The sequence below is a fragment of the Triticum dicoccoides genome, chromosome 1A (genome assembly GCF_002162155.2).
Source record: "Triticum dicoccoides isolate Atlit2015 ecotype Zavitan chromosome 1A, WEW_v2.0, whole genome shotgun sequence".
Classification (NCBI taxonomy): Eukaryota; Viridiplantae; Streptophyta; class Magnoliopsida; order Poales; family Poaceae; genus Triticum; species Triticum dicoccoides.
The window spans coordinates 8,744,059-8,755,811 of NC_041380.1; the positions used below are offsets into that span (position 1 = coordinate 8,744,059).

The 11,753-nt window shown below is 43.6% G+C and overlaps 1 protein-coding gene across 1 annotated transcript in view; it reads left to right on the top strand.

Moving 5' to 3' along the window:
• Positions 1-3,617, top strand: part of LOC119358060 (formin-like protein 14) — a 5,396-nt gene extending 1,779 nt beyond the window's left edge. Inside the window, exons 3-6 of the mRNA XM_037624779.1 lie at positions 1-220; positions 320-486; positions 2,131-2,375; positions 2,634-3,617. Coding sequence (XP_037480676.1) covers positions 1-220; positions 320-486; positions 2,131-2,375; positions 2,634-3,392 — 1,391 coding nt within the window. The 3' untranslated portion in view covers positions 3,393-3,617. The remainder of the gene's footprint in view (positions 221-319; positions 487-2,130; positions 2,376-2,633) is intronic.
• The last annotated feature ends 8,136 nt before the right edge of the window (positions 3,618-11,753 follow it).

Sequence of the window (11,753 nt, forward strand, 5' to 3'; positions counted from 1 at the left end):
TCCCGCAGCCCCGCGGCCGAGCCCCCAACCCGTCTCCCCCCAAACGCAGGCCGCCGCCGCCACCACCACAAAACCAAGCCTGGAACCCCTTCGTGCCCGTCCCGCCGACACAAGCTGCTTTCCCCTCCGACGACGACGGTGACTCCTCCTCCACCATTGCGGCGGCGATGCACAAGTCCCGGCCGCTGCACTCCGACAAGCTCAAGCCCGGATCTCTGCAGTAAGCATCCACTAGCCTCTGCTTACTCTGTTCTTCTACCTGCTCGTGGCTCTGAAATCTGAATGTCTGAACTTCATTGCCTGCCATTGTGTTGTGTAGCATGAAGGACGAGATGATCCAGCTCTACCTGAACAACTCCGCCGCGGCCGCGGCATCGGCGGCGAGGGAGGTGTGCCTGCTCGGCGCGCCGCGGTGCCACGGCATTGGCACGGTGCTGGGTGCACTGGGTTTCTCCGAGGAGCAAGTGCGTGATGCGCTCTTGGAAGGTAATGCATGGCTTCTTCTGCTTGGCTTATCTATCTACTCCTGAAAAATTCTGATGTTGCCAAAAGTGCAATCTTTCACCAATGAAATGGAGCTGGTGTGCACTTGTGGGGGGACCTAGGGGTTGAATGTGCTGGTGATCACATGATCATATCTGGAGAAGTACATGGTGCATTGTCAATGATGATGAGCTTGTGGGCTTTATATTGTCCACTTACACTGTGTTGACAGTGAAAAGGTTGCATAACATTCTTTCAGTTGAGTGCATGTTTTGTTCCCTGAATATACACATGGAGCTGAATGTGCTGGTGGTCACATTTGCAGCAGCACATGGTGCATTATTAAGTAGAAAGTTGCATGGCATTGTTTCAGTTTGATGCATATGCTGCTTTCAGAAGAAAAGAGAGAAGCCTCTTTATGGGCTTGGGATCTGATTTTGTTATGAACCGGTCATCTGCTAATCTCTTGACTTGCATGCTGTGCATAGCAGGGTTGATCAACCCGTGGGTCGTCGCCACACAGCTTCATCGTGTCCAAACACTTGATATGATGATATCTTCTTGGAAGCGCGTTTTTTCCCGGTGTTATCAGGCTATGGTGAATTAGCCTGCATTTTGTTTGGCTGATGCTTTTATGTTGACAAGTACTAGTAACTTAAAATGTTTTAAGACAAGATCAAGTGGTGCTGTACATGGTGCATTATTAAGTAGAAAGCTGCACAGCATTCTTTCAGTTAAATGCATTATGCATATTCTGCTTTCAGAAGAAAAAAGAGAAACCTCTTTATGGGCACTGGGATCAGATTTTATTCTGAACCTAATCTCAAGACACAAATGCCGTTGATAGCAGGGTTGATCGACCTGTGTGTCATCGCCACACAGCTTCATCGCGTCCTATCACTGGACTGGGACAGACTCTGTTTTGTTTGTGTTTATCAAATACTTCCTCTGTCCCGGATGTCTAGATACATCCGCTTGAGCGTCAGCTAATTCCGGACGGAAGGAGTACTTGATATGACGGTGTTATCAGGCTATGATGGATTGGCCTGCACTTAGTTAGGCTGATGCTTTCACATTGACAAGTACTAGTAACTTAAAACAGTTTAAGCCAAGGTCAAGTGTTACTGTACACATAGATGTTGGGTTCAGACATTAATCTGAACTAAGCATCTGCTTATCTCAGAACGTGTTCTGGGTGCCTACATGTTGTGGAGACTGTGAAGCAGGGTCGATCAATCTGTTTATTGCCACACAAATTCATCCGTGTCTTGCCACTCGACTGGGACAGGCTATGCTTTTTTTTGGGTGTGTTTTCAAATACTCTTTTACGAGACATCAGCAACATGAAGTCGTGTATATGTCCCACTGTTTCACATGAAGCAGCATTTTCTTTATTATAGAAAAGCTTGCGAAGCCTTTTAGTACTGGACAATCTTTCGAGTGCTATCATGTTTTATTGGTGACTGTGTTTGAAATTCTCCATGGACATTTCCACATTTTTTCTGTTTACAGTAGCCATTCCATTGAAGGCGCTCTGAATCTTTTGCATTACGTCCATCTAATTGGTTATTACAGTTAATTAATTTCTGCTTTTCTCACTCTTCTATGCTACGACCTTGAAATAGTTGTTTTTGTTTCCTGGTACAGGCAATGCACATGGGTTGGGAGTAGAAGCCCTGCGGATGCTCGCTCAGCTAGTTCTCACCAATGAGGAAGAGCTTAAGCTCAGATATTTCAAGGATGACCCACCTGCCAAGCTTTGCGCGGTCGATGCTTTTCTGAAGACGATACTGGATGTGCCATTTGCATTCAAGAGGGTGGATGCTATGCTCTATGTTTCTAGCTTCTATCTGGAGGTCAATCAGCTGAGGATGTCCTACGCTACTCTCGAGGTAAAGTTTGGAGATACATTATAATTCTGTCCACAACGTGTTTCATCAGCTTATTTGGAAAAGGAACAGAAACTTGCTGGGTACATATCTGCTTCAGTCCTTTAAGTGTAGAATCTTCTATATATTTTTGTTGTGTGGCTTGTTAGACTTGTGCAAATTGTGTAGAATCAGCTGTGATTTTGTTGCTATTCCCTTCATGTTATTATCTGAGCTTGTGCAAAGTTGTAAACTTTTTTTTTTGTCATTTTGTTCATCCAGGCAGCTTGCGAGGAGCTGAGGAGCAGCAGGCTATTCCACAAGGTTCTTGGGGCAGTCCTCAACTTCGGCAACATGATGAGCATCAACACAGGCTCTCCAAGCTCACATGCCCTGGAGCCCAACACGCTCCTGAAGATAGTCGACGTCAAAGGCGCCGACGGCAAGGCGGCGCTCCTACAGTTCGTCGTGCAGGAAATCATGAAACCCGAAGGACACAGCAATCTGAACCAGGCATGCAAAACGAACACGAGCGTTTCACCACCGCACGACGTCGACTGCAGGAAGCACGGCCTCCAGGTCGTCTCCAAGCTCGCCGCCGAGCTGACCAGCACCAAGAAGGCGGCGTCGGTCGACATGACGGGCCTCAGCCGGAGCGTGTCGGAGCTCGGGGTCGGCCTCGGGAAGGTGCACGACGTGCTGAGGCTCAACGGCATGGCGGCCTCGGCCGAGAGCGCCCGGCGGTTCCACAACGCGATGACCGCGTTCCTGCGGCAGGCCGAGGAGGAGATCGTCAGGCTCCAGGGGCAGGAGAGCGTGTGCCTGTCGTCGGTGCGGGAGGTGGCGGAGTACTTCCACGGCGGCGACGAGGCGGGCAACGACGAGGCTCGCTTGTTCAGGGTCTTCGCGGGCGTCAGGGAGTTCGTGGCCATGCTCGACCGGATCTGCAGGGAGGCCGGGGAGGTCCAGGGCGACCGCGTCGGCTCGACGCCGGTGAGCTGGGTGGCTGCTGGCGCGCCGCCCATGGGGACGACGCCCTGAGCCGGCGATGGTTCTGTCTGGAAACTGTTATGAGCATCTATTTTGGTGGAACATATAGTATGATGAAGTTGTCTCCAGAACTGTTATCTTATGTTTCCTAGTGTAGACCAGAACAATATTAAACCTCTCTATATAGTGCAGTAGTATGTTGTATAAAGAACACTGGTAAGTTTATCCATCAGCATGTCAGGTTAGCTACAATGGAACATAAAATTACTATGGCTATGCTGTGTGGTACCACTGTCTGTTTTTTCTCTTGGGTAAGATAGCATTGTTCAGTTACACATGGAATTACTACCTTTTCTTTTTCATCCATCTAGCGTCCTCTCTCTTGTCTTGTCCTTGCCCCCTCCTATCTTCCACCACCGTTCGTCGTCGCTTCTCCGGTGCTCGACGACTTCTCCGGTGCTCGCCCGGCGAGCACCGCACCATCCCAACCTATCCCTAGCTGCCGCCGCGGTGGTGTGCCTTAGCCTCTGGCTCTTGAGCCCCGTGCAGCTCGCCGCTTCACCAGTGGTACAACCTGATAAATCTTAACCAAGTCCATCTTTTGGTGGATCATCTTGTTCTACATTGTTCAAGACAACACTACTACATTGTTCAAGTTGCGTCAACAATGGCTCAGGCTTTGGACACATCATAGCCAGTCAAAACCATGCTGGATTTGCCCTCAAATTAACATACCATATGCAGCATTTTATTTAGGTATAGATGGTTAGCACAAGTCCCCCCAAAACTGGTTTGCAAATGATTTCACCATGACTGTCATCCCAAGAGTAGAATATACCATCATGTTTCCTTACATATTATGAATGCCAATCAAAAGCCCAAATGATAAATGCCACATGCGTGGCATGAAGCAACATGATCCAACCGCTTTCATTACCATCCATTTTGCCACATCAAACAGATGACATAAGTGGAATCTTGTTGTTTTTCGGACTTCAAAATGTTTTATCTCTTAAATAAAAATTCTGTTTTCATCATTAAATTCGTCTTAAAGAGATCTTCAAAACTAGATCCCACATTAATATGTTTCAGTGAATTTTTTGTTGGCTAGAAGTCGCCATGATGTTACACTGAAGTTGTCATAATGTTTACATTGAAGTTGCCACAATGTTTACACTAAATATGCCATGATATGTTTCATCTATTATTACTTCTAGATTTAAAGCTACCATTGTATTTCAACTACTTTCCACGGCAAATTTTTTAATTGACCAGGGCAATTTTTAGTAATTAACCACGACAAATATAATTCATGGATCATGACTATTCTTAGTAATTTATCATGGCAAATTTAGTTTATAGATCATGACAATTTTAGTATTTTCACGAGGTAAATACACCCGTGGTGCTTCAACTTGCCACGGATGTTCAGTTTAGTGCCTGAACTTAAAAAATACATCAAACTGATTCTAAAACTTGGCACGAACGTGCAAATACGGTGCTAATCACACCCGTAGACGTAAAGTGCGTCGAGGTGGCACCGTATATGGCTGATGTGGTACAGACATGGCGTGGGGCCCACTTATAACTACGAAACATAATTACTTGAATAGTAAATGTCTCTATGACTAGTGGCCCCGCCTGTCAGTACCTTAGAAAAATAAAATGGAAAATGCGCCAGTCAGGTATCACACCAGCAGCAAGACGATTACACGCTGCTAATGCAAGCTACCACACCTCATAATCGTTTTCGTTAAATTTGGCGCCTCAGTCAAAATATACTGAGCGAGAAACTCCTGTGTCTGGAAATGGGCCGCAGCCAGTGGCCCATATCGCACACGTTATTTTTTAAATGTAAAAAAATACGTAAATAATAATAATAATAATAAAAGTAAGATTCAAATATTCCAATGTTAGAAGAAAGTACCTCATGCCACACAAATGTCCACGTGCATACAAAGTAAATATATAGAGGTATACTATACAAAATAAAATAAAATATTTAAATATATTCCTGTAATATTTAGAAATATTTAATTATTATTTAGAACATAATTATTATTTATAAAATATATTTTAAATGTTAGTATTTACAAAAACAATTAAACACTCATGGATTATATTTAAAATAGTATTTTCGAATAATAAGTTAATATTTCTAAAAATTGCAGGAACATTTTAAGGTATTTAAATCTAGATATTTGTGTAGCATAAAGTAATTATTAGTAACACATGAATATTTAAATCTAGATTTTATTATTATGATTATTATTGACATATATGTCAACATCCCCACCTAATCCATGTGTCAGACAAAATATGTCAAAATAATAACATGAGTAGCTTAATGCAAATCTCACAACAATTTAGTTCACAAAATATATCTCAAATGTGCTCAATTACAATACGAGTAGTCTTACATGAAAGAAGAACAAGTAGAAAATTACATCACTAGGTAACTCTATGTTTTTGCATTGCCATGAAAGCATCAACTATGTCATCTTCGCTTACTTCCATGAACACATCACGTTCAATAAATGTCACCAAGCAATCATTCAAGCGATCATCACTCATAGTAGTCCTCAACTTATTTTTCACTAGATTCATTGCTGAAAACACTCTTTCAACACTTACCGTTGCCACCGGTAAAATCAATATCAATTTGATGAGTAAGTAGACCAAATCATAAAGAACATGCTTCTTTGTTGCAACAAGCATAATAGAGAGCTCACCAATATTACTTGCATTTCTAAACCTATCATCTTGTCTCATATCATCAATAAAATTAGTAAGTTGAAATTCTAGCCTTATCAAATCTGTGCTTGAAATGTCCATGGGATAGAATTCAGCAAGTCTCATTACCTTGAGTGCATCATAAGAAGCAAATGAATTGAGGGGATTCAGGCCCTGTTTGGTTCATAAGTCTTAGGACTTTTTCTAGTCCCAACTAAAAAGTCTCTAGTCCCTAAAAAGTCCCTCCCTGTTTGTTTCCAGAGACTAAAAAGTCCCTAGTCCCTTCCTAGAGGTTATTAAATGACCATGTTGCCCCTATATACTCCCTCCGGTCCTTTTTACTCTGCATATTATAATTCTCTAAAGTCAAACTTCACAAAGTTTGACCGTATTTATATAAAAAAATATCAACATCTGCCATGTTAAAGTTATACAATATGAAACTTTAAGTCATGACACATCTATTGGTATTGATTTCAGATTATGAACGTTGGTACTTTTTTCTATAAAGTTGGTCAAATTTTACGAGGCTTGACTTCAGTCAAATCTTATATGCAAACTAAAAAGGACCGGGGGGAGTAGAAAAATAATAATCAAACAACACCATGGGGTGGCGGGCCATTGAATGCATGGAGGGGCATTGTTGGAAAAGTTCCAAAAAGTCCCAAAAAAGACTCTCCTTGAGAGTCTTCTTCATTTAGTCCCAAATGCCTAGTTTAGTCCCTAAAAAGTCTCTCCCGTTTGGTAAAAAAGTCTCTAAGAGGGACTTTTTCTAGTCCCTACACAAAAAAGTCCCTGGAAACAAACACCCCCTCAAAGCCGACATGCAAATAAGCAACTCGGTATTAACCTCATCAAACCGATTGTCAAGCTCTTGAATGGTTTGATCTATGACACCAAGATATACTTCTCTTCTATAACAATCATCATTTGTTTGCACTTCATAATACCGACGTGATCTTTGATTTGGCTCATAAATATCCTCCCACAAAGGAACTTGAATGTCATGTTTGTTGCAAAATAAGGTTAGCTTTGCAAGAAAATCTTCCCAACCATGAGACCTCATGTGTTGCATTCTACTCTTTGCCAAACTAACAAGTGTCATTGCATTGACAATATCTTAATCTCTCTTTTGCAAAGATTTGGACAACTCATTTGTGTAGCCAAGAATAACAAGCATCAAGTGAAGATTGAAAACAAAGTCAAATGATTCAAAGGCTTGAGCAACTCCACGTATTCTTGTCCACTCACTTTTTTTGTGAAGGATCTTTTCCAATAGCATCAAGTACTTCAAGGATTGTGGAATACATGCTAACAATGTGCATAATGGTTTTTAAATGAGAACCCCAACGAGTGGCGCCGGGTCTAGCTAGTCACATCTCTTGATTTAGCCCACTTCCACTTTCAGTCTCACCCATTTCAAGTGCTTCCAACACCTTTTGAGCTCTAACATCTCGAAGCATGTCATGGCGCTTACAACAAACTCCAACAATATTGAGCAAATAAGAAACATGATCAAAGAACCACAAACATGGTTCATTGTCCTTTTCCACAGCTATAAGAACCAACTGAAGTTGATGTGCAAAACAATGGATGTAATAGGCAGAGGGTGACTCTTTCATGATCAATGTTTTCAACCCTTTAATCTCCCCTTTCATGTTGCTAGCCCCATCATATCCTTGCCCATGTATTTGACTAGGAGTCAAATGATGATCTTTAAGCAAAGTTTGAATTGCATCCTTAAGTGATAATGAAGTTGTATTGGCAACATGAACAACTCCAAGGAACCTCTCACATCCTCTTCCCGATTTGTCAACAAATCGTATGAAGAGAGCAAGTTGTTCTTTATGAGATGCATCACTAGACTTCGGCCGTCGGGACGGGAGGCGCGGGCGGGAAGAGCTCCTCCGGGCGGCGGCGGCCCTCTGGTCCAGGTCGGCGGCTCGCGGGTCGCAGCGCTTGCTGCTTGCTAGCTGTTCTTGCCAAAGGGAAGGAGCTCCGGTGGCCGGCGCTGCTTCGACTTCGAAGGGGAGCAGCAGCTGCCCAGTGGGTGAGGCGGTGAGCGCCGAGCGGCGGCGCGTCCTGGTTGGGCAGCGGCCGAGCGAGAAGGGATTAGGCCATTAGGTCGCGCCGCTCTGCCTATCTCTCTCTCTCACTCGCTCTGTCCGGGTCTCTCACGTGATGGCAGTTAGGCCTGGCTGGCTGGCTTAGTTAAATTGGGCTAAAATATTATATGGTATAAAAAAATTCTCACAAACTCTGGGTGTGCCACGGCACACCATGCACACACGCTAGGTCCGCCACTGCCACACAGGGAAATAGACATGACACAATCCATAGATATCACAAGTGACTCTCCAGTTCCTGAGGGTAGAACTCATGTATCAATGGCAGAGTACTATTGCTACCGTTGTCATTACAAAAAAGACCAGTTCAACCCATTTCTTTGTTGTGGAAGATTATCGGCCCAGGCACAAGTTGATAGCTTTGCATGTGTGGAAGAGGGTAGGTTGACATATATCGCTGAACATCAAGATGATTTTAGATGTGAACATTTCCAAGGTGTTGCTGACGCGGTTGGAAAGGGGCAAATTGATGGTAGCAGTATAGGTAAAAAAAGAATAGTACCCGCGACCTTCACAGGTGGAAAACGCTATGGAAATCAAAACTTCCAAGATGGTGTTGCCATATGTAGGGTATTTGGTTCGCCGCACTTGTTTGTCACATTCACCTGTAACCCAAAATGGGATGAAATCAAGGAAGCCCTTGCATTTGAGCCTAGGCAGAAGTACACAGATCGATCTGATCTTGTTTGTAGGGTGTTCAACTTGAAGCTTGCGCACTTCATGAAAGGGATCATGAATGGTCGAGCATTTGGCCCTGTCTGTGCTGGTAATTCAACCGTCACAACTATGTTTTTCCATTCTCATCCATTGTATACCACGTTTATGATGGGTTTCGTAGTAATTTTAAAAATTTTCCTACGCACACGCAAGATCATGTGATGCATAGCAACGAGAGGGGAGAGTGTTGTCTACGTACCCAACGCAGACCGACTGCGGAAGCGCTGACACAACGTAGAGGAAGTAGTCGTACGTCTTCACGATCCAACCGATCAAGTACCGAAACTACGGCACCTCCGAGTTCGAGCACACGTTCAGCTCGATGACGATCCCCGGACTCCAATCCAGCAAAGTGTCGGGGAAGAGTTCCGTCAGCACGACGGCGTGGTGACGATCTTGATGCACTACAGCAGCAGGGCTTCGCCTAAACTCCGCTACAGTATTATCGAGGACTATGGTGGCTGGGGGCACCGCACACGACTAAGGAATAGATCACGTGGATCAACTTGTGTGTCTCTGGGGTGCCTCTGCTTCAGTATATAAAGGAGCCAAGGGGGAGGGGGGCGCCGGCCAGGAGGAGGGCGCAGGAGGAGTCCTACTCCTTCCGGGAGTTACTTCATGCGCTTTACACCGATATGACCTAAACGGCAGTGCCACAAATAAGTTGCACTCTCATTATCAACTCTGCATCTTTTGGCTTCAACATTATGAATATATGTGTTACTACTATTGAGATTCAACAAGAATAGACCACTCTTCAAGGGTGCATGACCATAAAAGATATTACTCATATAAATAGAACAACCATTATTCTCTGATTTAAATGAATATCCGTCTCACATCAAACAAGATCCAGATATAATGTTCATGCTTAACGCTGGCACCAAATAACAATTATTTAGGTCTAATACTAATCCCGAAGGTAGATGTAGAGGTAGCGTGCCGACTGCGATCACATCGACTTTGGAACCGTTTTCCACGCGCATCGTCACCTCGTCCTTAACCAATCTTCGCTTGATCCGTAGTCCCTGTTTCGAATTGCAAATATTGGCAACAGAACCAGTATCAAATACCCAGGTGCTACTGCGAGCATTAGTAAGGTACACATCAATAACATGTATATCACATATACCTTTGTTCACCTTGCCATCCTTCTTATCCGCCAAATACTTGGGGCAGTTCCGCTTTCAGTGACCAGTCTGCTTGCAATAGAAGCACTCAGTTTCAGGCTTAGGTCCAGGCTTGGGTTTCTTCTCTTGAGTAAAAACTTGCTTGCCGTTCTTTTTGAAGTTCCCCTTCTTCTTCCCTTTGCCCTTTTTCTTGAAACTAGTGGTCTTGTTAACCATCAACACTTGATGCTCCTTCTTGATTTCTACCTCCGCAGTTTTCAGCATTGCGAAGAGCTCGGGAATAGTCTTGTTCATCCCATGCATATTATAGTTCATCATGAAGCTTTTGTAGCTTGGTGGCAGTGATTGAAGAATTCTGTCAATCACGCTATCATCTGGAAGATTAACTCCCAACTGAATCAAGTGATTATTATACCCAGACATTTTGAGTATATGCTCACTGACAGAACTATTCTCCTCCATCTTGCAGCTATAGAACTTATTGGAGACTTCATATCTCTCAATCCGGGCATTTGCTTGAAATATTAACTTCAACTCCTGGAACATCTCATATGCTCCATGACGTTCAAAACGTCGTTAAAGTCCCGATTCTAAGCCGTAAAGCATGGCACACTGAACTATCGAATAGTCATCAGCTTTGCTCTGCCAGACGTTCACAACATCCGGCGTTGCTCCTGCAGCAGGCCTGGCACCCAGCGGTGCTTCCAGGACGTAATTCTTCTGTGCAACAATGAGGATAATCCTGAAGTTACGGACCCAGTCCGTGTAATTGCTACCATCATCTTTCAACTTTGCTTTCTCAAGGAACGCATTAAAATTCAACGGAACAACAGCACGAGCCATCTATCTACAATCAAACATAAACAAGCAAGATACTAATCAGGTACTAAGTTTCATGATAAATTTAAGTTCAGTTAATCAAATTAATTAAAGAACTCCCACTTAGATAGACATCCCTCTAATCCTCCAAGTGATTACGTGATCCAAATCAACTAAACCATAACCGATCATCACGTGAGATGGAGTAGTTTTCAATGGTGAACATTGTTATGTTGATCATATCTACTATATGATTCATGCTCGACCTTTCGGTCTTCGTGTTCCGAGGCCATATCTGTATATGCTTGGCTCGTCAAGTATAACCTGAGTATTCCGCGTGTGCAACTATTTTGCACCCGTTGTATTTGAACGTAGAACCTATCACACCCGATCATCACGTGGTGTCTCAGCACGAAGAACTTTCGCAACGGTGCATACTCAGGGAGAACACTTCTTGAAAATTTAGTGAGAGATCATCTTATAATGCTACCGTCAATCAAAGCAAGATAAGATGCATAAAAGGATAAACATCACATGCAATCAATATAAGTGATATGATATGGCCATCATCATCTCGTGCTTGTGATCTCCATCTCCGAAGCACCGTCGTGATCACCATCGTCACCGGCGTGACACCTTGATCTCCATCGTAGCATCGTTGTCGTCTCGCCAAGCTTGTGCTTCCACGACTATCACTACCGCTTAGTAATAAAGTAAAGCATTACATCGCGATTTCATTGCATACAATAAAATTACAACCATAAGGCTCCTGCCAGTTGCCGATAACTCGGTTACAAAACATGATCATCTCATATAATAAAATTCAGCATCATGTCTTGACCATATCACATCACAACATGCCCTGCAAAAACAAGTTAGACGTCTTC